The 27,775-nt window shown below is 49.1% G+C and overlaps 2 protein-coding genes across 8 annotated transcripts in view; one reads left to right on the forward strand and one right to left on the reverse strand.

Moving 5' to 3' along the window:
• Window positions 1-27,775, reverse strand: part of Csmd2 (CUB and Sushi multiple domains 2) — a 543,351-nt gene that overhangs the window by 283,605 nt on the left and 231,971 nt on the right. The gene's annotated exons all lie outside the window — the stretch shown is intronic.
• On the forward strand, window positions 2,420-2,968 carry Hmgb4 (high mobility group box 4). The gene has a single exon (XM_057784128.1). It carries the CDS (start codon window positions 2,420-2,422, stop codon window positions 2,966-2,968), a length of 549 nt encoding a protein of 182 aa, XP_057640111.1.

Here is a 27,775-nt window from a genome sequence, read left to right on the forward strand (position 1 = left end):
GAAATGGACCTTGGTGTGGCTCAGGCTGATCATCTTCCTAGGAGAGTAGCCTTTGGCCCGCACACCAACAGATTCTCATAGCTTTTGTATCCTTTTTGTCTTTTCCCACTGTGTCTGCTAGCATATAGATGGTTATCGTGGCTATGACGGAAGGCAGCTGCACATGAAGCTACTGTGTGTGTGTGTGTGTGTGTGTGTATGTGCAGAACATGCCTGGGCAGGGTAGACTAACCAAAGTTCTTCCTCACATCTCACTTTTGATATCAGGAAGGATTGTGCGCTACTCATCTCCCAAGACCAGGCCAATTCCAGCAAATAGGCAAATCAACCTCTTCCCCTCAAAATAAAGAGCAAAATATTACTGATAAATGTTCTGGAGTAATAAGTTCTCATTGATGATCTCTTCTCCGTTCTCAGCTTCTCAGACACACAGGTGTGCATGTGTATACACACACATGGGGGACACACCTTCTACTGGTATGGTATCTTACAGGTCATTTGGAGCAATGACCCCTGCTAGTTCAAACACATTTTAGGGGAAATCCTAGGCTCACAGCAAGGTGTGTTAAGATAGATGCCTTTCCTCACCACAAGCCAACCTTTGAAGCCTGTCTTGGAGGTCTCATAATATGTTCCTTCTAGGACTCTGCTGCTGAGACCATCTGTATACTTCTGGACGCCCTCCCCCCACCCCCCGCCCCACACTGAACTCCGGGAAATAACGTGCACAGGCTGAGACCAAAAACTCACACCTAGTCCCTCCCAAAACAGTTTTCAGCTTGGTGGCTCCAATCAGTCAACACTCAAAAGTCATGGCTCCTGCCTGTTGGTGGCTGCTTAACTTTGGTCCCTTTTATGCCACTAAGTGATAGAGGAGGGTTATCCGTCTATGTGTTACTTTCATTGGTTAATAAAGAAACTGCCTTGGCCCTTTGATAGGACAGAAAATTAGGTAAGCGAAGTAAACAGAACTAAATGCTGGGAGGAAGAAGGCAGTGAGCCAGACGCTATAGCTGTCCTCTCCAAGATGGACGCAGGTTAAGATCCTTCCCGGTAAGCCACCACCTCATGGTGCTACACAGATTAATAAATATGGGTTAAGGCAAGATGTGAAAACTAGCCAATAAGAGGCTGAAACTAATGGGTCAGGCAGTGTTTAGGCAGAGGCAGGCGGATCTCTGTGAGTTTGAGACCAGCCTGGTCTACAAGAGCTAGTTCCAGGACAGGCTCCAAAACCACAGAGAAACCCTGTCTTGAAAAACCAAAAAAAAAAAAAAAAAAAAAAAAAAGAAAAAGAAAAAAAAGAAAAAAAAAAGAATACAATTTACGTGTAATTATTTTGGGTAAAGCTAGCCGTGCGGTGGGAAGCAGCCTGCAGCTCCTTTCTACAACTGAGAATTTGTTTTTCTTGTCCTATGCATGTGGCATGGTCACCTGCTGAATTTTTAGCAAATCCACTTGCACACAGACAAGTCTGCTGGCCTTTACTGAACTCTCAGTTGGGTGACCAGTGGAGTCTTAACTACTTACGTCCATTTGCTCAGCTGTTACTTGTCTTGTGTTTTGTACACTAACCCTAAGAAATGAGAACTCTTTCGAAGATGGTGAGGGGGCCGCCCAAAGAGCTAAGAATTCATATTTACAAGAACTCCAGTGTAATTAAGAAGCTCCCGGGTTCTCCTCCCTCCTTCCTCCCAAAGATCTTCAGAGAAACGAAAGAGTCAGACTCTGAGCCCAAGAGCTTGGGTTTTAAATTAGACAACTTTGTCCTGACAGGAACCGAGTCTCAGCTGTCATCGCCGATTATTTTTAGAGTCACTACTAAAGTCCTGTGTGCAGCAGGCTTGCCACTGCTCAAGGCAGACAGAAAGCCGTCACATATTATCCTGACAGCTCCGGAGCCATCCACCCTCCTTGTGTTCATTATTTCTAGCCTGGGTGGAGGATAAGGAGGTGACATCCTGACAGTCTCCCAGGGAGAGAGGCAGCCCTTGCTATGACCCACTGTGGGATGAGGATGGAAAGGTCCCGGAGGCTGAGCAAAGCCCACAGCCTCCAGGAAGCCAATGGAAAAGATTCTTCAGGGCCAGTAGCTACTCTAATAAGGTTGAGATAAACCCTCATCTCTCCTTAGAGGAAAAAAAAAGTCCCTGGAGTAACCAACCACTAGGAGGGCCTACATGCAAATGACTGAGCTTGGCTGGCATTGGCCAGCTCAGGGATGACATCACAGTTTCCATTCTGTGACCCAACAAAGCCACCAGCACTGAAAAGCCCGGGCTCTGACTGAGGCTCACACACAGAGAGAATTCCACCGCAAGCAGAGCACCTTCTAGATTGCTCCTGGGGGGGTGGAGACGGAAGTCTCTGCTATCCGAATTAGTGGAATCCAGAGAAAGGAAATCATGGTTATATAAACATGGGGAAAGAAGTACAGCTAAGGCCCAAGGTGAATGTCTCGTCTTACATTCACTTTATGCTAAATTACAGGAACAAGTTCAAGGAGCAACAGCCAAATGCCTACCTTGGCTTTAAAGAGTTCTCTAGAAAGTGTTCAGAAAAATGGAGATCTATCTCGAAGCACGAAAAGGCAAAGTATGAAGCCCTGGCCAAGCTCGACAAAGCCCGGTACCAGGAAGAAATGATGAACTACGTGGGCAAGAGGAAGAGGAAGAGGAGGAGGGACCCACTGGCACCTCGGCAGCCCCCGTCATCCTTCCTGCTCTTCTCCCAGGATCACTATCCCCAGCTGAAGCACGACAATCCCAACTGGTCAGTGGTGGAGGTGGCCAAGGCCACAGGGAAGATGTGGTCCTCCACAGCGAACGTGGACAAGCAGCCCTATAGACAGAGGGCTGCGCTTCTGCGAGCCAAGTACTTTGAGGAATTGGAGGCCTACCGCAAACAACCTCGTGGCCAGAAGAGGAACTGCCAGGGACCGGCCAGGAGGACCAGTTTGAAAAAATAAAATGTCACTGAACTGCCTCTCTGGTCCTGGTGTCCTGTGTGGTTAGAGTGCGGAGAGTGAGTGGCTTGTTTTGAGGTCCAGCCGGAGGTGGTTCGGGGAAGGGTGGTTTTCGGGGACACAGGTTTTAGAGAGAGGGGACTGGCTGCAGGGACCGACTCACCTGGGGTGTGGTGGAGCATGTGAGTGATAGACATAGGAACACCAAGCCCAGTACAGAGGACGGCAGGACAAGAGCTTAGTCCCGGCTCTCACTTAATCCCACAGGCAGCAGCGAGCGAAAACTTGGACGCCAGAACAGTCCCAGCCTGGGGCCTCCAGGTACTTATGGTGTCCTGACTAGGATACCCCTGGAATGGGACTGGGGCTGAATTTATGGACCAGCCGGCACCCATTCCTCTTCCTCTAGGTCACAGCTTCCTCTGTGACCAGAGTAATACGCTTTATTAAACTTAAAAGTCCTAGCTAGTGCCATTTGTCTGGGCCCAAACAGTCTGAGGATGACGCTGTCTGATCTTCATCTCCACACACTACAATTAAATTCTGGGTGGAGAATCAGGTTGTCTGGGTTCCCACATGGTCCGTGTGACCAGGGCTTTGTGAAGTCCCTGCCGTGTGTGAAAACCCAGCGACAGAGAAGGTTATAGCATAAAACACAGCACCGGGAGTCGCGATGAACAGGGCAGAGGGGAGGGGGACAAGGCCAACCCTGAAGTTTTCATGTTAGTGAACCCCTCCCCCCACAGCTGACAGCTGGCACTCCAACTTGGCTCGGCTTCCCCTCCAACCTCTCAGGAGACATCCTCATTTTCTGCTTCATTGAAAAGACAGAGATTCTCAGAATTAAGTGCTCTCCGTTCTCTCAAAATGAAACCCACACTCATCCCTCCTGCCTCTCTGCCTCTGAAGTGGGATACAGTACCTGCCTTATGAGTTAGCTTTGCCACTATATGCGGTGGCACAGTCCCGACTACCTAAGAGGTGATATTCCTTCTAACCAATGGTACTCTACCTTGTGAGCCAACTTGCCTAGAAAGTTCCCTTGCTGTGGGAACTCTGGCAATTGAGGGGATGTTAATCCAGCCTGAAAAGTAGAGGCTCTGCCCTACATACGCAAGGGACCGACAGCTGCGACACCCATACCAGCAGGCCCTGGATCCCCACAGTTGAGGCATCACGTGATAACTCAACCATGGCTGGAGACCTTGATTGTGGTCTTGTGAAACCTCAGACATTGGATGCAAGTCTAAGGGTGAAGATCCTTGTTACTTAAGAACCTCCTGGCTTATTCCCTTCAGGAATAGCCAGCAGACGATTCAAGTCTATAAAGGTGCTGGGTGAAGACAAGGCTCAGCGGATGCCAGCTGGTATCCTTTTAGAAGGCACTGCTGGCAGCCTTGTTTCTCTGCCTATTCGCTGCCCTGTCTGTTGTCTCCAGTCCTTTGTTACCAACCAATCCTTGAAACGTAGATTCAAACACTGTCCCCTCTGTCCGGTACTTAGACCCAGACTATTCTACTTCGTGGCAGATGGTAGCTGCCTGGTGGACAGGTGCATGGCACGTCACACTCTGCTCTGGGACCTCACACCATCCATCCTTTCTAGTTTGCTGTGTGGTTATGAGAGTGTGGGTAGTCAAGCCAGAGTTTTGGCAACAGGATTCAGAGCCCCTAACGAAAGAGAACCACAGTAGTTGGGAGGAGATGACTCTCTTGGCTTCTAATGACCACAATATGATGACATGGGGAAGAACATGGAGAGGAGGAGAGGCGAGCCTGCATCTAACATGATGGGTGAGAGGGCAGGCAATTCAGTGAGGCTTTTCTGCCCATAGGGAGACAGAGAACAAGCCTCTGGGCCCATCACTATCTTCACGAGCACATTCGTCTCTGGTACCTATCTCTGCGCGTGTTCATGTAGTCATTATTTATTATTCATCTATTTTAGAAACTTTCCTGCATCATACCAGTAACTTCTGGTACTGGGGACATATCAAGAGAGGAAGAGACAGAAAAGTCAGTCAAAACACTAGAATCATCGTGTGTGCCAGGTGATAGACAATGATGGGTTGGATAGAGGGTTCTTTCTCTCTCTCTCTCTCTCTCTCTCTCTCTCTCTCTCTCTCTCTCTCTCTCTCTCTCTGCATGTGTTTGTGCACGTGGAATTCAGAGAGCAACTCTTCCATCCAGGGATCAAACGAGTTGTCAGGGCTCTACATTTAAAGCACCTTGAGCATCCCAAGTCCCGAGGGGAGAGAGTCCATCAGAGCAGCAGGGCAGGGAGGGATAAGATCCTAAGGCAGGAAGCAGGCATGGCATGCCAGAGCGCCTTGCGTGAGACGAAGTCTGAAAGGTGCTAGGCTTGGCAAGTTCACATGAAATACGAGTGCAGTGGGCGACCACAGAGGCCTTCGGTGTGGCTGAGAGGAGCCGTGTGCTTCCATTTATGGTGTCTGTTATTGATCACTCTAGAATCTTCAGAGACTATCAAGTGCCAATCTCCCGTGATGAGTGCAGGAAGAGGAGGCTAAGCTAGGAGATAGGAGGCTAATAAACTCATGTTCCCCTCCAAGAGCAGAGATGACGAGGGTCCTCCATTGGGGATCGCCTGGAGTGACCATAGCTAAAAACCTAGTGTGACAACTGTGGGGTTGCTCTTTGTGTGATTTGTTCTCCCCAGAATGGGGGCTGGTAGGCATGGGTACCAGAGTGTTCCCAGCAGCCTCACATGTCCACGGAGGGGGGGGGAGCAAGTTGTTCTGCACCAGCCCTACCTGTAGCCCCCCCCCTGAAATGTGCCCAGGTCTGCCTCCTGATCAGTTCCCCAGCAATGAAGTGGATCCTTTCCATCATCTGCCAATTGATTCTGTGCTGGAGAGGGAAAGAAGTATATTTCATTTATTGGGTTTCCCTCAAATCCTAACCGAGAAGCAGATCAAGGATGCGGGGCAATCGATGGGAGATGTCACTCAACCACACTGGCATCTTATAGTGGCTGCACCGTCCACTAGGCCCTCAGCTGTTTAGGGGACTAAGGCTCCAGTTCTAGACAGGGTGTGGTCGCTAAGCTGAGGTCATAAAGGCCGGGGTGCCCCATAGTCTTGTCATGTGACCTCTGGCCACACTTCCGCAGATGTCATTTGCCCTTCAGTTTAAATTGAAGATAAATCATGGCCATTGCTGTAAATGGTGTGATGTGTGGGGTCCCCTTGGCAAGGGGGGTGGTGGTGTTTGGCTAGGCCTGCTGGAGGGTAGCTTAAGGAGGTGAGGGCATCACCCTAATGAAGCAGAATCAGTCAAGAGGACCAGGGGACTCTGAGGTTGTCCTTGATGTTTGAGTTGGGGGTGCAGTGACAGGGAACTTCCTGTTAAAGCCCCCCCCCCCAACAGCTTTGCTGTCCTCATCCAGAGATCCTATCCCAGGCTCTACTGTGCAGACTGCTGGCTATGCTTCTAAGATTCTCCCCTTTAACAATGACATGCTTGCCTGGTCGCCTGTCACCTGTGGGAGTCAGACATGACACAATCAGGCCATGGAGGCCTTGGCAGTCCCACTGTCCCTAGGCTTGTAAGATGGTCTTAGTGCCCCCTCTCCTGATATTTGCAGACTATCCATCTAGTGTGGGCTGGGCCTAGAGACCCCATTCCAATAAACAGAACCGTACAAAAAAATGTTGGATTGTCATTTGTGTATGTTCATGTGTAAGTTAGAGGACAATGTCATTTTTCAGGTGCTTAGAGCACACCACACACACACACACACACACACACACACGCACATAGCGGGGGCGGGGGAGGGAGGGGGAGAGAGAGAGAGAAAAACACACAAATGGTCTCTCACTGGCTGGAACTTGTGAACCATCTACCTGTCTCTGGTCTGTGATGGATTATAAGAGTGTGCCATCCTTCTTGGCTTCTGTTATTTAGGTTCAGGGGACAAAAGGCAGACCTTTATCTAACTGAACTGCCTCCCCACCCATGTCATTTTTTAAAATACCGGGCTGTAAATCCCGAGACTTTACATGCTCTTCTTACTTGCTTGAGACACGCTGACATATGAATAAACACCTCTGAACCAAGGTCATGAGGCGAGGCATATGAGGTAGATGGTAGTGGCACACAATGGGAGCTGAGGTACCCAGCCTGGTCTTCACGGAACTGAAGCCTTTCAAGATCCAAGAGCGAGCCAGGAATAGACTGTCTTCAGGCAAGAACTGGGCTCTGTCATCCCAGGACCACCTGTTCTGCTGCTCCAACTTAGATGTACCCAATTCCTGACACAGAGAACCTAAGAGGTGTATCATTTTAATGCCACTAAGGCTTGGGGGAGGTCATTTGTTGCCACCTGGAATAGAGGGGATGAAGATGGTAGGTATCAAGCTAAGACAGCCACGACACAGACCTGTACAATGTGAGACAGCTTTGGAGCCAGGCGTCTGGGGGGCAAAGGCTGGGAGTGATATTGTTGGCGTTCAAATGTTCCAGCAGAGTGTTGAAAGCAGACGTGGAGGGTGCTGCCCGCAGGAGCTCAGAGGAAGGGAGGAGTGCCTATTAGACACCAGAAGAAAGGCAGTCTTTGTGAGGTGGAGTCTAGTGATACTGTTGTCTGTGGTTTTGGAGCAAAGAGGGGGTGTCTGGGGTTAGACAGGATTTCTCACTACATCCTTGAGAGAAAAATCCCTGAGTCAGAGAAGAACCAGGACCTGCTCCTTTTCAAAGCTCTCTCTCCTGAGGCAAATAACGTTAAACATTAGGAAAAGGCTTTGGAGAGATGTTTGGAGACAAGGTGGGGGTGGGAATGGTATAAGCCTTTGGTTAAGACTTCAGAGGAGCAGAAAGTTCCCAGAGACTCTTAGAGATCAGGTGTGGCCTCGGGGATCCTCTAGATCAACAAGAGGCCCGGTGGGACTTAGGAGAGCTGCCCCTTGGCTGTCTCGGCTGGAGGTCTGGATAGGGAAGGCGTATTCCCAAAGAGTATGTGGGTGTTGCCACAGTCAAGTAAGTCACTGGAAGTGAGTCTCATGGTCTCTGCATTCACTCTGAGTTCACTATGTTCTCCAGGCTGAACACATGAACTTAACCCCGAACGGCACGGGACACCTCTTAGGCTTTGTGTGTCTGGAGCCCACTGCATCTTAGGGCTGGGCCACAAGCTGCAGCACAAGTGATTCTTGGGGCTGGAATCCAGTTCTTTGTTTGCAGATAATCCTAGTGCACATGCTGATGAAGTCAGGGAGAGTTCCAGGAGACCCAGAAAGGTTTCAGGCAAAACCTTACTGGAGAAAACACTGACAGCTGGAGCCAAAAGAAAGGGTCTGGGAAAGAGCAAATTTCATTAACAAGCGGGTTACTCGATCGATGTTTGCTTAGTCTTGCAATCTATCTGGCCTCAAACTCACAGTGATCCTCCTGTCTCAGTCTCTTGAGTGCTGAGATTATAGGTGTACACTCCTACACTGGGCCCAGCACAACATTTAAAAGGGCATTTGGATGAAGGACCAAGTCAGTGCTGAACACATGCTTTCAAGGGAAGAGGGTTTATGAGAAAGATATCAGGAGTTGAGGAAGAGCCCTGAGTCATGAAGAACTGTCTCAGGCTTTCAAACAGGATCAAGGAAACATCCACTTTTTTTTTTTTTTTTTTTTCCTGGCTGGATTTCAAAATTCTTCTGGGCCAGTGATTCCTCCAATGTCTCGTGTTTCCCTTCTGAGTAGGAATGTTTCGAGTTGTAACCTAGTACCATTCTATGTTAAGACATGGGGAAGGGTCATTTGTGTGTGTGTGTGTGTGTGTGTGTGTGTGTGTATGTTGGTTCCACTTTGAAAATTGCCAAATCCAAATGGTCAGCTTCCTGGAGTCTCTATTTAAGGAATGTGTGCCCTTGCCTCATGCACACTGGGCCAGATTCACATGGGGATGCCATAATGGGCTGGGACTTCGGGAACCAATGACCATTTTGCACATGGAAGAGACAGGAATGAACAGGGATCAGAGGGCAGACTGAGGTCTGCAGCTGCAGAAGAGACTCAGGGTGACCTCTCCACGCTCCATCCTTGCTCGGGTGCCATCCTTTCCCCTTGTGTGTGATCCGGGCCAAGAGACGCACTTCTAATGACTTGAACAGAGCCAAAGTAGCGGATGTCACTTCTGATAGCAGGTTATATAGAAAAGACTGTGGCTTCTGTCATCTTCCCTTTGGCTTGCTCTGATGAGCAGAACAGCCTGTCAGAGCTGCTGTGTGGAAGGGAGCTAAGGTGGTTTCCCGTAGACAGCAACTAGGAGCTGCAGCCTGTACATTCAGGAAGGCGTGGAAGCCGTCCTTTCTCCAGTGGGAGTCCTGCTGATCTACCTTAGTGTGAATCTAAAGTCTGAGACCCCTGCAGAGCCACACCCAGGCAACAGGGGAGAATAAACATTATTCCAAACTGCTAAGTTTTGGGGTAGTTTGTGATAGGCAGTAGATAACTGATACACCCACTCCGAGGTCCTGTAATGCATTTCCCACTAGAATCGTCACCCTAATTGACCCTCTAGTGCTCAGAATTATTGCCCCCACTACTCTTGTCTAGGACCACCCTCCTAGGTTGATTTATTTATTCTGTGTGAATGCAAGGGCACATGTGTGCGTGCATAAATGAGCCACAGCACGCACATAGAGGACAACGTGTGGGAGTCGGTTCTTTCTTCCCATCACATGGGCCCTGGGGATCAAACTTCAGGTTGGCAGGCTTTGGGGGCAAGGGTCACCTGTTGAGCCCTCTCTCCCACCTCAGGATCCATCCTTTCTATCTCTGAGGTCAGGAAGTATTCCGATCGTCCTGTGGCTCAGGTATCAAGCCCCTCCACTCCAGCCTTCCACAACAGCTATGTAAGCCATCGGCAGCCATTGCAGGGCACAGTAAGCTGTAACTACTGCTTATCTCCCCAGATGGTGGAGGTAGACAAGAGCCTTGCCTCACTCATTTGGCATCTAAAACATGATACAGCGCTTCCCACAGATTAATAATAATAATAATAATAATAAACTTGTCGATGTTTATGCCATGCCTGCTACTGTTTGAAACAATTTAATGTAATTATCTTACTTAATAAAAAGACCTAGAGAGGCGGAGCATGTAGATGCAAAGCTATAATTCCAGCACTCAGGAGGCTAGCACAGGAAAATAGTCGCCGCAAGTTCAAGGCCAGGCTGGTTGGCTGGATTCTATAAGCAAGCAAGCAAACAAACAAAACAAAACAAAATCTGAATGAGGGAGGGAGAGAGAGAGAGAGAGAAAGAGAGAGAGAGAGAGGGAGAGAGAGGGGGGGAGGGAGAGAGAGAGGGAGAGAGAGGGAGAGAGAGGGAGAGAGAGAGAGAGAGGGAGATAGAGAGGGAGACAGAGAGGGAGAGAGAGAGAGAGAGGGAGATAGAGAGGGAGAGAGAGAGGGAGAGAGGGAGAGGGAGAGAGAGAGGGAGATAGAGAGGGAGAGAGAGAGGGAGAGAGAGAGGGAGAGAGACAGAGACAGAGACAGAGACAAGAGAGACTGTGGCGGCCAAGGCTGACCACAATGTCTTTCACAACTGTTTGTCACCTATTTTTTGAGTCGAGGTGTTCTATGGGATTATCCTCCTAGTTACACGGTTACCATCTTCAGGATTTCAGTTGGGCCCGCTCACAAAAAATCACCACACCTGGGCTTGTCGAGTGTCAATTCCCTCAGAGAAGGAAGGGATGGGCCCTCACTTGAGTAGTCAGCCATCCCTCTGAACCAGTTGTATGCAGTTCTGCCCTAACTGCACCTGGCCTCGTCTCGGATAGGAGCTGCCATACATAAGCAGGAACAGGCTGGGGACCGGGGAGACGCCCTCTATGCGGCTGTGGGGGAAAACCATCATCCTTGCTGGATTCCAGTCTACGATGGTGGTTGTGATACGGTCACCTATGCTCCTGACCAAAGCCCGTTGCCCATTGTAAGTAAGCCTAATGAACTCAAAGTTCCCCATGGAGAACTTTGGTAGAATCTAACTTCGCTTTGTCCCTGGGACCTTGCGAGGACGGGGTGGGTAGATGCTGCCTGGCCACCACCTGTTTCTATCCAGGGTGAAAAACTCTCACAACACAGGGTCTCTCGCTGGAGCTGTGAAGCTGGAGCTCACAAATTTGACTAGACCAGTTGGCCAGCAAACTCCATGGGTCTGCCTATCTTTGCCTTCCCAACACTGATACAGGATTGCATCAACATCATCGCCAGCTTTTGATGTGGATGCTGGGCATCTGACTCAGGTCCTCATCCTGACACAGCAAACAGGTTACAGGCTGAGCCATTTAATCCCCTCCATAATTCTCAAGGGTTTAGGAATGGAAGCCAAGGCCTTGTCCAGGCAGGTGTTGTACCACTGAACCACATTCCCAGTCGCAAGGCACTGTCAACATGCCATCTTGCCGACTATGTTGACACTGGATTATATGCTCACCTTGTGCTTTCTGAGGAGTGGGCGAGTGAGTAATGAGAGGTGTCTTGTTCCTCCTATCCTGGTCCTCTGACTTTGGGACATCTTTGTCAACAGCAGAGTGAAGCCCCTATGAACCTGGCCACATTCTGTGCTTGGCTGGTTAGCCTGATCTACTCCTGGGTGCCCCCCATGCACGGAGGATTTGCCTGGCATTGCAAACACACCTCCACCACTATTCCTGCAGCAACACCTCTGGCTCCCATCCTGTCATTCTAAGCCACCCGCGCTCCCTGACACATGTGTTAGAACGAACAGATGCTGCCCCAGATCCTTAATGCATTATCTGCAATTCGCAGCAGCAATGGTCATGGAAGAGATCCGCGGTCCCCGGGGCTGCCCTTCCCTGCTACAGCAGCAAATACATGTGTGCTAAAGAATCTGACCAGGCGCCTCTGTTCCACACTTCCCTGTCAAGAGGGCAAGGGAATCTCCATCCACATAGCATTCTGTCCCCGATTCCTGTTCCATTCCATTGCCTACTTGTTCCCCCTGCCATCTCTCTCTGCCCCCTAAACACCCTGGCAGAATGTCCTCCATGGGAGCCCCCATAGACAGGGCAGATAGTTGACCTCAATGCCCTTGGGGAAAGAGGTGGGCCTGCAGGGTGAAGCTTGAGATCTTTGATATGTGGAAAGTTTATGGAAAGGGTCAGCATAGAGGGTGCCTGTGGGGACTTTCAGTTGAGAAAGGAGTTGCAGGAGAGAGCTCCCATGGAGTAAACAGACCACAAGCAGTCAAGGGGACACGCAGTGTCCTGCCTTCAAAGAGACCAGCAGACATCGTCCCATTGCATTCTAGATGCTGTATCCATGGTCCCTCCTTTCTCAGCTGAAGGCCCTCAGGAACACACTTAGGATGGGTTAGCCTCTATTTGGCAATGAGAGGCAGGGAGAAGTTACATGATGAGAAACCGGTGTGGCTAAGGAAGAAGGTGCTGGTAAGAGCAATGGATGGAAAGGTGAACTTTGCCCTGGATCCCTTGTGGTCGGGAGGCAGGTCTAAGTCTGGGAATGGATAGTTCCCGAATTCAGAGAGGGAGAGACTGAAGCAAGGCTAGGGCTGCAGCTGGCAGCAGGCAGGGAAGCACTATGACGGAGGGAGGGGCTATGAGACTGGTTTTGTATAATGTCCTTCTTCGCGCCCGAGTTCAGATGGTATCTAGAAAAGTCCTTACATTTGTCTCAATTAACCAGGGCCACAGAACGAACTCATCGGATGATACCATGGATGACGGAGGGGCAACAGACGATCCCCAAGGCCAACCTGCAGGCTCCAGCCCCCCAAGGCCTGCCAGGATTGGGCCACTGCTGCTCTCAGTCTTGGTGTCTTGTGACAGCTTCAACAAAGACACAGGAGTATAGCCACATGAACCAGACTGTTCACGTTCTCAGGGTGGAAAGTGCTGCGGAGATTCCAGAGATGTGGAAACTCCAGTGTTACCGAGAGCTAGCAGCAGGCTGGAGGGGATGGGCTAGCTATGAAAGGCAGGGTTGGCCAGAACAGGAAGCAGTCGCTGGAGAGATGAGAAAGAATGTGGGGTCTGGAGGCAGACACTCCATCACAGGGACTGTCCCTGACACTGACCAGCGATGTGGCCCTCAGCAATTTACTGAGTGTGATAGATTTGGTTTGCTCTCCGGCTTAATGGGATCCCAAACTCTGCTTCCGGGGTTTATCTTGAAATAAAAATGAGGTGTGGGATGAGGTGCAGTTCCCGGTGGACAGACGCCACTTCGAGCATCTACTGTGTGCCAGACAGCTCTAGCTACCTCACATACACTGACACAAGCCACTCACACAACTGTCTCACTAGGCAGAGTCTATGATCCCCTCTGGCCAGCGGCTGGAAAGATGGAGGCACAGAGAGGTTAAATCACCTGCATGAGATCACATAGCTATCAAGAAGAGGAACTCAGATATTCTGGGTCTTCCACGCTTACTCCACTGCCCCTTGGGGTAGCTGTGGGACTCCTTTTCCCCCACAGCCCACAACACCAGCTCATAAGCTTGCAGACTCTAGGCCAGGTTTTGATGGTGATTTAATACCCCAGACTCTCTTTGGTTCAGAGAGCATCCATTTCCTTGTAGAAGGTCAAAGCCTTCTTGGTGTGACAGAGGATATAGATTTGGGTCACTGCAGTCAATAGATCAAATAAAACAGCATTGCCCTGTTGGGATGGCCTCACCTTTCAGTGGGTGTTAAAGTCAGAGAAAGCACTGGAAAGCCAAGGAAAGGCTGAAGCGGGAAGGGCTGGCAGAATGCTATGCTTGGCCTCTGATTGGCAAGAGCACTGTGTGGGCAGAAGGCAAATGGCCACTGAGAGGAAATGGGTCAGACTGGCAGGTTTCCTTCAATCCTTTAGCAGCACGGAGCTGCCCAGAGTGCTGGAGCTCACAGCCCAGGGCTGACTCAGCCCGGCATCTTCTCAACCTGTTGGGCTGGGTTCAGGGGCGTCTCAAGCTCCAGGTGAAGGGAAGATGAAGGACTCCTGGGCCCAGTGACCGCTGGAACTGTGGTCTCCTCTACCAGACTCCTCCAGTCCTCTGCAGAACCACATGGGGGAGATGGGGACTTGGAGCTTGAATCACATCGCAGCTCTCTTTGCCGTTTGGTACAATCCCAGGCTCATCTGCTCTTAATTATATCTCTAAATCCCAGGGCATCACCACTCTGAGAACTGGGGGAACGCGGCTACTTAGAGGATTCAGAATAATCACAAGGATTCCCTTCCACAGTGGCAAAGCCACACCGACAACACAGCCGTCATGAGGACCCCCAGAGATGGCTCTCAAGCTCTCTTCACAGAGCACAGCCGTGTTAGTCTGCATTATTTTGCTTAGTTCAAGGAGGCTGATGCAAAGACCAGTTTTCTCTGTCACCTCCTGAGGGAGCTCAAAGGAAAAACAGTTTAGGCCGACGTGGAAGCTCTGTTAAGGGTTGCTGGCCCAGCCCAAGCCCTTTCTGGGGACTTTTCCTCTCTGTGACAAGCCATCATGGAGGAGATGGATCCCTGCAGTCCTGCCCGCACCTGCTGAGCACATATGCCTCTTCCTAGCGGGAGCTGATTGGACAAGGCGTGGACATCAACTGAGGAGGAGGCACTCGGACTCTCTCTCTCCTGGTGCTTTGAATACAAGATTCAGAAATAGTATCAGTTAATGCAATCCCTAGCGCTAGAACGTCAGGCAGACCCAGGGGCTGAAAAGATCATTTGGGATTAAAGGGGAGCGGAAGAACCTGAGTAGAATCTAAGGTTGTTCTCCAGAACTTCTTGCCCATAGTTCATCCTCTCCCCAGCCCTCTAGAGCCAGGGGTCATTCTCTGAGGTCAAAGTCACATGAAGGCGAGCACTGGAATAAGCAGAATTCCTACTTCGTTTTCTCAGACACATCAGGACTTCTGAGCTTCAGTAGATGAGGACTGCACACCCTGGGTGCTCGCACGCGAGAAAGAAGCAACCCCACTTTCCATCTAATGGGTGGAGGTGACTGAGAGTAGGGGGAACCTGCACGCAATGCCCTTCCTGAGACCCCTCCACCGCCGACTTGAATCAGATGCCAACATGGACCTCCCTAGATCTTCGAGCCTGTTGAGCAAGGCTGTCTGTGACCTCCCCAGCTTGACAGAAGGACAGAGCAAAGGCCCTGCAGAGGAGCCATTGTTAGGACACAGTACAGCCACCTGCTCCCACATTGATCCAACAGTGAGGATTGAAAGCAGCCAACAGAGGCCCAGGGAGCGGCGCCATTAGATGCACGATCCTCACTGATCGGCCTACCTGCTGTCCAGACTGTGTGGGAAGGACTCAGAAGGTCAGAGCTGCAAAGACACCTGAGGGGGGCCCTGGGATGGCACAGAATCATTGCAAATGGGACAAGCCAGCCCCCACAAACACTACTGAGCTGTGACCTTTCCAACCTCAATCAAGAGACTCCTGGTGGCTCCATTGTTTAGGGGACAGCCTTGTGGAGAGAAAGGAGCTGGTGTTTTGAAAACCTCGTGGTTATTATGGAGAGAGAAACAGGGGACATACACACGCATTGGACTAAATAGGACCACACCAGAAGCTCCTAGGATAAAGGGGAAAGACATCGTCTTACCCTCATAGGATGCTGGCTTTGTCCACCCTCACTCAGCTCATTTGCAAGTCAATCCAGCCTGTCCCAGCGCCATGAGCCTCAGCTGACAATTCAGAACTCTCCTCCTCTCTGGTCAAGTGGCATCCACTGCCTGTTTCCTTATCTATAGTAGTGTAAACCATCGCTCATGGGGCTCCTGCCCTCGGAAGGTAAACCACCCCACCCGACTGTGGCCCAAGTGCTACCTGGTCTACATCAATCTCTCTATTGTCTTCAAGTCCCTGGATCCTGTTCCTGCCACCCCATGGCTAGGGGCATTGAAGCTCACTCTGGGAAGTTGGGATCTAGGCCCATCTCCCCAAGGGCGGGGGTTTTCCCCTCTCTATTTCTATCAACTCATTTCTAGACCCATGAACATGTGAGTTATGTGCTCACCTGATTCCCATAGCTTTGCTTCCTCAGACACAGGTGAGAGTACATCTTGCTTCATCTCCTTGGACGGTTGCCTTGGAGAACTGGTCTACCCCCAAAGTCCACTGCTGTGAACTCCACTACAAGCCTGGGCACTAGCTTTAGAGGAAGAAAGAACTGGCTTAGAATTTCATACACACCACCGATTGACTGTGTAAACTTAGGGGAGCTGGCCCCGCCCTTCCAGAAAGAGATGTCAAAACTGCTCAACAGGACGGGAGTAAATAAATGGGAACAGATGAGAACATAGCCAAGAAGAGCTCAGCACGGGGCCTCACGCTTAACACTAATATGTGAATATTCACCCAGGGCTTACTCGACAATGTTCAACTCTGTACAAAGCGTTTTGCAAGTGTCACGTTATTTAATCTGCACAATAATCCTGTGAGATCCTATTATCCCACATTTTTAAATGAGGAATCTCAGGTCTGAAAGGTTAAGTAAATTGCTCGGGGTCAATGGCTGGTCAGTGGTGAACAAGCCCTGGCTGTGACCTCATGGAGACCAAAGATGCAATTTATCTGGTTCAGTGTCATAGCATCACACCTATTAAATAGGAGGAAGTCAAAAGATGTGTGTTGAATGGCTACATGGCCCCCGAGTCAGGTGGTCCTTCTGGATTGGACCCCAACTCTACCTACTTAGAGGCTTCCCTGTTTTTATTTGTGTGTGTGTGTGGGGGGGTACACTGTGGTTCTTTCTCTGCTATAGTTTTGTTCTTCCCCTTTGTATGGTTATTACTGGACCTTTAAAAAATATTTATTTATTTTGTAAAGGGGGAGATGCCTATGTAAGCCATGGCATAGTGGAGGACGGAGGGCAACTTTTGGGAGCTGGTTCTCTCCTACCTTTTTGAGGTAGGGTCTCCCTTGTTTCAGTGGCTGTGCTGAGTACTCCAGGATACCTAGCCCTCATTTCTGGCCATTTCTCTGTCTCCAACACCTCCCTTTGGGTACCAGGTCTGGGATTACAGATACATGCCACCGTCTAGCTTTTTACGTCGGTTCCAGTGATCAAACTGAGGTTTCGGGCTTGAAGCAATAGTGCTTTCACATGCTGAGCCATCTCTCTGGCCCTGCCGCAGAATCACTGGATCCATTGATATATTCAAACTGTCGATCTCAATGAGCACATTTCCTTACCACCTACTCTTTAATCAGAGATGAGGTAATTGCAATTTACAGATTCAGCACTTCGGACAGATCTAGGGAGGCAGGTATGTGTGTGGGTGTGCACACACATACACACACACACACACGCACACACGCATGCAATGCTAACATAGCCGGTATTGGATCTGCATTCTAAAATTGCTATTTGCATTAAATGTGTGACCCATATGAGAAAATACTGCATTCCCCACTTGTAGCTCAGTGGTTCTGGCTCTTGCTTCCTTCTCTGAGTCTATGAGATGAGAGATTGCCATAAAGATTTTATGAGTCCAAGAGAAACATTACTCAAGCAGGATTTATTTCAAAGGCGTCATTCTGGAGCAGTGGCATGCTGCTTAAAGGGGAAGCAGAGCTCACGTGAGTGGGATCCTCACAGTCAAGCCAAGTTCAAATGCTGCAGAATAGCCTCTCAGTGCCTACCAGGTAAACAACATCCGCAGTTTGGTTCAAGTCGACAGACTGTGTGCTAAAGACCAATAGCACCTTCGAGGCTCGTTTCGAAACCAGAGAGAAGTAACGACAACACGGCCCTTTGCCGTGGGCGAGCCGGAGGAGGGTGGTCCTAGGATTGTTGCTTTAAGACCTTTGTACTTGGGGAGAAGAACAAGCTTCTCCCTCAGTACAGGCAATTTTCTGCCTGCAGAGCCCTCCTTGGCTCCTGGGATAGGCATGGATCCACCTGTTGCAGACAATCCAGCGAGATGATGATTGAGAGAGAAAGAGGGGTGGGACTGGGCCAACTGGGAATTCATCCCAGAGTTGTGTGGGCGGCCATTGTGTTTGGTCGAGCTGACAAACTCCTATAGACCCTCCAAGAAGCCTCTCCTAAATCTCCAAGAAAGAACTTGTCTTTCATCCCCAGGGGTTCCCACAGACTCTCGGAGAAAGGAGAGTGGACATGACAGGCATAACAGATACTTCAATGGATGTAGAGCGTTCCCTGGGAAAAATGGTGGTCGGGGCCTGAGAGGAAGCCATCAAGAAGGAAGAGGGGGAGGCTGGAGCTGGATCCGGAAGCACGTGAGAAAGTATGCGCAGGCGTGGCAACAGAAACAGCTGCAATAAGTCTACAGAAGAGAGGACAGTGTGGCGCGGTGCCTGGAGTGGTGTATGGGGACGGGGGGAGGGGTAAGGACAGGGGAAGATTGCAGAAGCTGCAGGTATGGGGTCAAGATGGAGGACAGTCTGAAGCTCCACTTGGGAAGTTGACTTCACACCTGTTAAGCAGTGGGACTTATCCAAATGCATTTAAAGAAACTGAGATGCAGCATGGAGGGACAGTTCATTGCTTAGCACATGCGAGGCCGTGGTTCTGCCCACAATGCTACAAAAAATAAACACGTCTCAACTTCTGCTGATTTTTTTTCTACAGCTAAAAAGTAATATAATACAGTCATTATAAAACTTCCAGATAAGACGAAAGAATATAGAGGGGGAAAGTCCATTAATACCCCTGTATGGAACTAAGGATGCTAACACTTTTATTGGCTTTTTTCTTGTTTTACAACTATTATATGTGAATACACGCAACACTTTTAGCTTTAGCTATACATTCAGCTTTGTGCACCCGTTTCTCATTTTATATATGCTGAGCATTCTCCACTTTCTCTGAATATTAGTTGAAATTATCATTTTAATTGCCACATGTTTTATCTTCCACATGTTTATTGAACCGTTAATGCTGGACATAGACGGTTTCCCTTTTCCCTTCCTAGTAAATATCGCCGTGGTGAACATCCTCTCTGTATCACTTCCCAGTATTCTCTTCCTAGGTCATTGATATAAACTCCGAACAGTGCCATGCACGTTATACATTTTAATCATAGCTGTGAAATTACCTCCCGAAAAGGTTGTGCCAATTTATAATCCCACCGACGGGGCACGAGGCTCAAATAGGTTAAGTGACTCGTCTAAGATTAAAGGCTTGTGAGTGGAGGGCCCGGGATCCAGCTCCGGCCCTGTGTCTGTGTGGCAAAGGAAGGACTTTTGCAGAGCTGGGAGCGCAGTGTCTACGGGTAATTGAGTGTGGACGGCGGCAACTGCCCCGGAGGAAGAGGGACGGTCTAACGAGGCGACTTTAAAGGATGAGCCGTGGGTAGATAATACCTGTGATTTCATCCTTCCTCTAAAGCTCCTCTTTCCACTCCCCCCACCAAAGAGCATTCAGACCAAAGAGAAGCGAGCCACACTCACTTCTTTCCTGCCTAGGGTCCCTCAGGAGCCTCACACTGGGCTGGAATCAGTGGGAAGGGCCGAGGTAAGACCTACTCTTCCCACACTGTCCTGGGCTTGCTGAAGAGGTTCATAGTGGACATGTGCTTCAAGCCATAGAGGAAAGGAGATCAGCAGTGCCATCTGTCCCTCTGACGCAATGAAGGAGAAAAGAGGCGGGACCCGTGGAGCTCTCTCAAGTCCCTTACCCTGAACTACTAGTTGAAATCACAGGGACAAAGTAATCACATAGGTCACAAGGGTCATCATGGGGCCAGATTCAGGGAGTCAAAACTACTGTACTTATTTATCTTAAATGTCACAGGGTTGAAAGACAATCAAAGTTACATATGCCACAAACCCCTTGCGAGACTCGTTAGTTCAGCTTTGCATGCGTATGTGTATGTATGTGTGTGTGAACATATGTACATGTGCATGTGGAGGACCAAGCACAAGCTCTAGTTCTGTCATTAGATATCACCTCCTGCCCTCCTTTTGAGACGGCCCCCTCACTGGCCTGCTGTCACCAGGAAAGCTAGGCTGACTGTCCTGGTAGTCCCAGTGTCTGCCTGTCTCTGTTTCCCCAGTGCTGGGATTGCAAGCGTGCCTCATCATGCCTCACCTTTATATAAAGGTCCTGGGACTGAATTCAGATTCTCACGCTTGCGCAGCAACAGCTTTACCAACTGAGCAATCTTCTGAGCCCTTACCTCCTCCTGGTCACCCAGAAAACTAGTCTAATTGTGAGAAGGATCCTTGTGCTGAGTCAGGGATGGGTTCTTGCAACTCATCATCGTTCAGTTACTTAGCGTTAAGTGTGAGGTCCCACAACCTCAGGTGCCCTGCATTCATTTACAGCTCAGTGTGCCCAGCCTCCTTTTTCATTCTGCTCACCAGTCACCGAAGCCAAAAGCCAGCAGCCCAGATCCTGGTGTCTTCTCTCTGGTTTACTGGGGGCCATCTAGTGATGGTTCCCCTCTGAGGTGTTCCTTGCATTTCTGCATCCCTTCTCTCCATCTCTACCCACACTATGCTGATCTAGACCCCACTGAATCTCACCTGAGTTCTGGAAATGACAGCAGCGACCGTCATTGTCATCTGCCTTGTCCCCTCAAAGCAGCAAGGATGACCTTCTGAAACTGCGAAGCTGATCAGGTCACTTCCCCATGATAAACCCTTTGGTGGCTCCCTATTGCTCCCCGAATGAAACACGGACATCTGTCCTCTTTCTACCTCCCCAACTCACACCCTCTCAGGCGTCTACATATTTCTGCTTCTTCTCTGGGCAGGGAGCCTGGGAACTCCATCTTCCTCCACAACCCTGACCTCACTAGCTTCCTTAAAGACCATAGCTTCGGGTTTCTGCCTCTGCATTGACTTCCTTGAAAAGTCTTCCTGTCCATTGCCTACAGCTCACCATGGTCAGGAGAGAGGCAAAGGACAGTTAGGAAAGGACAGGTCTGATGCCCAAACCTGGCCAATCTGGCTATGCACAGTGCACAGTGAGATCAGTGTTATATTCAATTCCTCGGTTTTTAATTACAGCAATATCCACACAGGGCACAGACCGATGAGAAACTGAAGGTCTGGAAAGGTTAAGTAATTAGAGCAAGGCCACGCAACAACAAAAGGCATTCAGATGTTTGACCTTTAAGACCTATCAGCAAACGCCATCAGAGAACACACAGGGTCACATCTATGTCCTATGGTCTAGGCAGGGAAAGCTACTGAGTCCAAACAGAAAGTTCTCCAAACCAGGAGTGCTCAGCCTGGCTTCTGGGGAGGGCAACGTTATTTACCACAAGGGTTATGAGGACAACAGTGAACTTAAGCCCCAGTCACTGCTCAAAAATGCCCGTTTCTCAATTCAATTTAGCTGAATGCAGTCTCATTTAATTCAGTGCGGTTATCGAGTGCTTACCACAGACCTGCTGAGGGCTCTGAAATGCCCAGGGAGCAAGGCAAAGCCCCTCACAGGGAAGGACCTGCATGCTCAGAGCCAGGCTTCAGGACAGGAATTCCATGGGCAGTTCTGGAGCTCTTGTGAGATTTTCTGACTTTTTTTTGCTAGTCTTTGGTCAGTGAGTAGCTAAGTAGGACTGTGGGGGTTTTTGTTTTATTTGTTTTGTTTTGCACTCAGCTTTCCTACAAGATATGTCCACAGAGATATCCATCCACGACAGTATCTGGAACGTCTGGGGTGTCTGGGATATCACTGTCTCCCCCAAAGGTTCCTCTGTTGGATCTCCAGTTTTTGGCTCTATTGAGACATGGGGGAAGTATACAGTTCTTGAAGGAGATTCGGGGGCTTTGGCATACTCTCTTGCACCCCTCCATCCCTCCCTTCTTCCCTCCCTCCAGTCCTCCCTCCCTGACTCCTGACAGCCATGCTGTAAGTAAGCACGTTAACATCACACATTGCCACCATGATGTTCTGCCCTGGCACAAGTACTGAATGCTGTCACCAAGCAACCATGGACCAGATCTCTAAAAACATGAACCCAAATACAACTCCTCCTTTCATTTTTCATGGGCATTTTCCTCCACAGTTGTGGAAAGCTGATGTGCCCCCAGCATACTTTAATAGTTACCTTTAGACATGCTACATGGAGAAGAAATCGGGACTGTGGGGGCGCTGGCAACAAAGGATATGGCCCTACACTTCTCAGATGAGACACCTCCAGCAAGCGATGTTTGCGTTCTGTCGTTCAGTTTTCCCCAGGAAGAGGAATGGAAATGAGGCCTGCCTCATAGAAGCCTGGAAAGGCGGGAGAGGTGTAGAGAAAGGGGAGGTACCGAGGGCTCAGTGCAGTCTCAAGTATGGAGAAAGTGTACGCTTAGCTACTATGTCTTGTTTTGAATTGGTTAGCTTGAAAACACTTTGCAATGATAACTTGTGCATACCTTGTCTGGCCATGGCCCTTACAAAATACCCTGGAATAAATGCATACATGGGTGGGTATGCATGATTTAGCACCGATAGCCACTGGAGGGCCTCAGGAGTCAAGCGGAGGCTTTGGATTCTACTCTAGGGATGGCAAGAATCATTGAGGCATTTTCAGCTTGGACATAGTCCTGATCAGCTGTGGGCATTTGGCAGGTTTGTCCTGGGTCACAATAGAGCAAGGACACACGAGCCATTCTGCAGACCAGAAGGGGACAGCTTTTGGGTATAGAGTATCTGCAAGGTCAAGATCAGGGACTGGGGTGCAGAGAAAGGGGAGCGTGGCAAGACACTGATGCACTGGAACAGGCACTAGGCAACCAAGAGAGGGGCGGATGAGAAGCACCACACTCGGTGCGGTGTCCACGAGAGAGAGAACAACACTGATGGACTCTCCGGAGGCTCCACTCATGGGTCTCCCCAAGGATGCTAGGGATGGCTGCTGTTTTCATTTACCCAGGCACAGAGCAGAGTTCTAGCATAGGAGCTGAGTGGCCTGTACAGAAGACACAGTAGGCAGACTGTGGCATTCCTCCATAGAGCAGGACTCCAAACTTACATAGCTGAGGCCATCAGGTAGCTGCAAGAAAGGGCTTCTCCTTAGCAGATGGACTTCTGCTAAGGACAGAAGTCACTTGGAACTAAAGCCTGGTTTTCAGGGGAAGGTTCCAAGCTAGTTAGGAAGGCAGAACCTCTGAAAACAGTCCAAAGAGAGGGGCTCTCTCTCAGTCGCTTGTCGCGACTCTGTGCCAAGTGCCATCACTCTCATTGAGCCTTCAGCACGACTGCAGGAGATCAGCCCGCTTTGTATAAATAGGCAAGCAGAGCTTCGAGAGCTTCTTATGAAAATAGCTCAGTCGGTAAAGCATTTGCCTTGTGACCATGGAAGCCTACTTCGGTCCCTGACACCCATGTAAATAGAAACAGGTGTAGCAGCCGCGTGCACTTGCCATCCCTGAGGAGGCAGAGGTAGGAGAATCTCTGGGGATTGATGGCTGGCCACCCTAGCTTACTTGACAAATTCCGGGCTGGTGAGACCCTGTCTTATAAATTCCTAGAGAATAACACTTATTGTTGAGCTCTGACCTCAACAGTTAGATGTACATACATAGACACAGGAACACACACACATACACACACAAAGAAAAAAAGAAGAAGAAGAAGAAGAAGAAGAAGAAGAAGAAGAAGAAGAAGAAGAAGAAGAAGAAGAAGAAGAAGAAGAAGAAGAAGAAGAAGAAATCCAGTGTTTCATGAGAAGACCCAGGAGAAGCAGAATTTGAACCCCGCACCCTGACTCCAAAGCCTATTTATTCTCTTTCCTTGAGCGATATTTCACCTTTCAGTTGAAAAGTCTCATTCCCATAGTGCAGCAGCAGTGTAAAATGATCGAATGCTTTTAGGAAGCAATTTGGCAATAAGCATCAAGAGTCTTAAAAAATATTCATTCTGGGAATCGTTCCTAAAGAAATGATCATAAATTCAAGGAAGGGGGAGGGGAGCTTTATACACAAAAAAATGTCCCGCGCAGGAGTATTTATAACATGAGCAATGAGGAGCAGTCGGATGCCCACAGAAAAGAGGAATGGTTAAGTAAACTGTGATGCAACCACTCGGCAGAGCGCGCAAGGGTTCATTGTAACAGAGACCACTGCCTTGGTGAGCTCAGCACAGTCGCGGTGCAGAATCCCACCCGCTGCCTTCCAGGGATGGGGTGGGATGGGGTGGTCCATGCGCTTACACCCAGAGAGGGTGTCTATTTAAACCATCTCTACAAACCTTGTTATGTTTATTGACCTGTAATAGAGAAACCAGCACGTACTGTGATTACCTGTAAGTCCCTCTTATGAAGGAATTTGGGAATTGCCAAATCTATCACTTCTTTTTGGCAGCACTGGGTATGGAGGAAGCTAAAACCAAAAGAGGCTGAGGGGGTGGCTTAGTTGGAAGACCGCCTGCTGTGTAAGGATGAGGACCTGAGTAGGAGGACTGTTGTAGCTCATTGGCCAGCCAGTCTAAACAATCAGCGAGTGCCAGGTTCAGGGATAGACCCCATCTTGGAAATAATGTGGATAGGAGTAAGGACAGCTCAGTGGTTAGGAGCACTGGCTGTTCGTGCAGAGGACACAGGTTCAGTTCCCAGCACCCACAGGACACCTGTGACTCCAGTTACACAGGATCCAGTGCCCCCTTCTGGCCCTGCAGGCACCATGCATGCGTGTGGTGCACATTCACATATGCAGACAAGTACTCATACAAATCTTTTAATCTTAAAAATATAAGGTAGAATTAGTGAGGAAAAAATATGATACCAACCTGTGCCGGTCACATGCATATTTACACATATGCACACACATTCTGGTACCCGCAGGTATACATACGCTCTCATGCACACGTCCTCACATGCATACCCCCCCCCACACACACACACAGAAAACAAGGCAAAGAGCATATACGTTGGAGAGGAAGGAGCAAAATGACATTGCGTGCAGCTAATATGATTGCCTAACCTAGAAAAACCAAAATAACCAGCTTTAAAACCATTAGAGCTAATGAGAGCTCAGTTAGATGACAGGTTACAAAGGAAATATACAAAATCAATACTTTTCTTTCTTTCTTTTTTTAAACCAGCAACAAACAATTAGAAAACGCAATTACAAAATGATCCTATTTACCAGAACAAGAAAAACCTGTGAAAAACACTCAGGGATAAACCTAACAAGCAATTTACTAGACCTACAGGATGGGGACTATAAAGTGCTTTATTAACGACCTTAAAAAGGCGCCTGAGAAGTGAGAGATGCACCATGGTTCTGGCAGGAGAGCTGAAAGCCTGAGTCTGAAGCTCACCAAGGAACAAATGCGTACGGACCCCAGCAGGTTTCCACAATAATGAAGAGGGTGGTGGGAGTGCTGGGAAGACAAGCACACAGTAGGGGCTGAGGATGGTGCCTTGAGCAAGGCGCTTTCTGTGCAAGCCTAGGGAGCTCACAGGAGGCTGGGTATCCCAGGAGGCATCTGCAACCCCAGTTCGTCTAGGAGAAGATGGGAAACAGCCGCAGGATGATCTCTGCAAGTGCACAGGCCAGCATACAGCGGTCTTTCCAAGAGAGTAGTGATTCTTAGCCAATACAAAACTCTGGCGTTTCATGTGATCAAATTAGGAGATGAGGCATTCTGACATTTAAAATGCCTTTTATGGGGGAGAACAAAGCAATGCTGTAAGACCAGTTACTGATCGACCAAGTTATTATTTTGTCAAAATATATAAAGAGCTCCTACAAATCAATAAGAAACACAGAAGCAGAAAAGCAGGGAGAGATTATCACTCGACCATACTGAGATAAAATAAAAATAAGCATAAACCCATGAAACTGCTACACTCCTAACTGGATGAATGGAGAATCAGGAGGTGAAATCATTATTTTCCTTTTTGGCTTTTGTTACAGTCTGGACCGGGCTGCTGGGAGTGCACAAAAGGCCCTCTTGCCTCGGCTTCCTGTGTGGCTGTGGTCTGTAGAGGAATGCCACTGTACCTGGCTGGAAGTGATTATTTTTCACCCACTGAGATGGGTTAAAAAAAAATAACAAAACTTAACTTTGAGAGAGGAAATAGAAAAATAGCCAGCCTCATACATAGTTTATGCATACCTCAAATTGACACAGAATTGGTTTCTTTCTTTTTTCTTCCTTTTTTTTGGGGGGGGGGGGTGGGAGTACATTTTGGCAGAACACAAATTTAAAAATAACATCTGCTTTGACCCAGAAATCCCACTTTAAGGAAGTTTTCCTCTCTGTGCACCAAGACAAATGCCTAAAGCCGCTAATTGCAGCGGGCTGCAGGCGAAGATGCATTATCAGGCAATTGTAAAAAACGAGTGTGCCCACCCCTGATCCGGAGCACTCGGGCTCACAAGGCTACACACACACCAACTCGTTACCAACACTTGCCTTTGGGGAGGGCAGTGTGTGTTTTGAATTTTTCAGGATGAGCACAAATTACTTTGGTAAATGGCATGCATGCTCACACGCCCGCACACGTGCGCAAACACACACACACATACACACACACTCCCCCCAAATGCAGTTGTTTAAATTGAAAACACAGCAAAGCCATGCTTAGCGGAAGCGAACAGAATGCATACAAATGTCTCCATGTGGCTGGTTTGTTATTTATCTGGCATTTCTCTATTTTCTGAATTTCCTTTGATGACCAAACCTTACGCTTGTAATGGAAATTAATGACTAAAGCCTTTTATTGCTTTTAAAGTTTGGTTTCCTTTTCAGCTGGGAAACGGGTTGGTCAAATCATTGCTCTTTCCTTCAGTTTCTTCGGCGGGTGGAGGGGTGAATTGGAAGTGGAAAGTGGAGAGGGGGTTGGCACCCTGGGGGACTGGGCAAATGATAAAAGTGGGGTGCCGAACACAGCAAACACAGCTCTGGAGAAAGGGTTCACGTTATCCCATTAAGAATGATGACTGGTCCATTCCCCACATAATAGCATGAGTGCAGTCAATTGAGGTGCTTTGTGACAGCTGTGGCTGGACCAAGCTGCTACCTGTCCATCCACCACCCACCCATCGGTGCGAATGTCTGGGTCCTATCTCTGCCAATGGCGATCACGATGGCTGAGGAAGGGATTAAAATCAAAACACAGAGAATAAGAATTACCCAAAAGACTGCAGGGCAGGGAAGTGGCTTTTATTGAGCACGTACTGTGTACGATTTGTTCCTTGAGCACCACTTGGGGCTTCGCAGATGGGAACCATGAGGGATGAGGTACTTGCTCAAGGTTGCCTCGTGGGACCTCATTCATGTGGGCTGAGGTTCTGGGCTTGTCACCCATCTGCCAGGTGGAACGGGAGAGGGAGCTGAGCTGTGGAGTGAAGCCGGAGGGTTCACGCTCACCACCCTACTTTGTGGAAGAACTGGACTGAACACAGAGCCCCTTTCCCTCTCTGAGTTCCGCTGTTTCTTTTGGTGGCTCCGGAAAGGAGCCAAGGGAAGGCTGGGGTGTGTTTAAATAAAGCCTCGGGTGGGCGGTCCCACTCAGCTATGCAGGAGCTCTTTGTGCCTTCACCTGGCGCCTGTGGCTTGGGGAACAAGCCAAGCTCACGCAATCCACAGCCTCCGGAATACAAACTTTTCAAAAATATTTGAATGTTGACAGTAGACTCTCTTACCTTCTGGTGGTAATTGGGGTGTGTGAGTACATGTTGGTGTCTGACCTAAATTCCGTGAACGTCATTTTGTGGCTTTATAACTGAGGCTTCGTGAGGTTGATTTTCTAGATTTTCATAACTAACTGATGGAAGGACAACCCAGCCTTTCTCTGGGACCCTCAGGCCTGGAGATACTTTTACTGGTCCCCAGAGCAGTTCTTTTGCTGGCTACAGTCTGCTGAAGTGGTAGGAGAACCCAGCATGCCTTCATGTCATGTC

This window comes from Chionomys nivalis, chromosome 11, assembly GCF_950005125.1.
Source record: "Chionomys nivalis chromosome 11, mChiNiv1.1, whole genome shotgun sequence".
NCBI lineage: Eukaryota > Metazoa > Chordata > Mammalia > Rodentia > Cricetidae > Chionomys > Chionomys nivalis.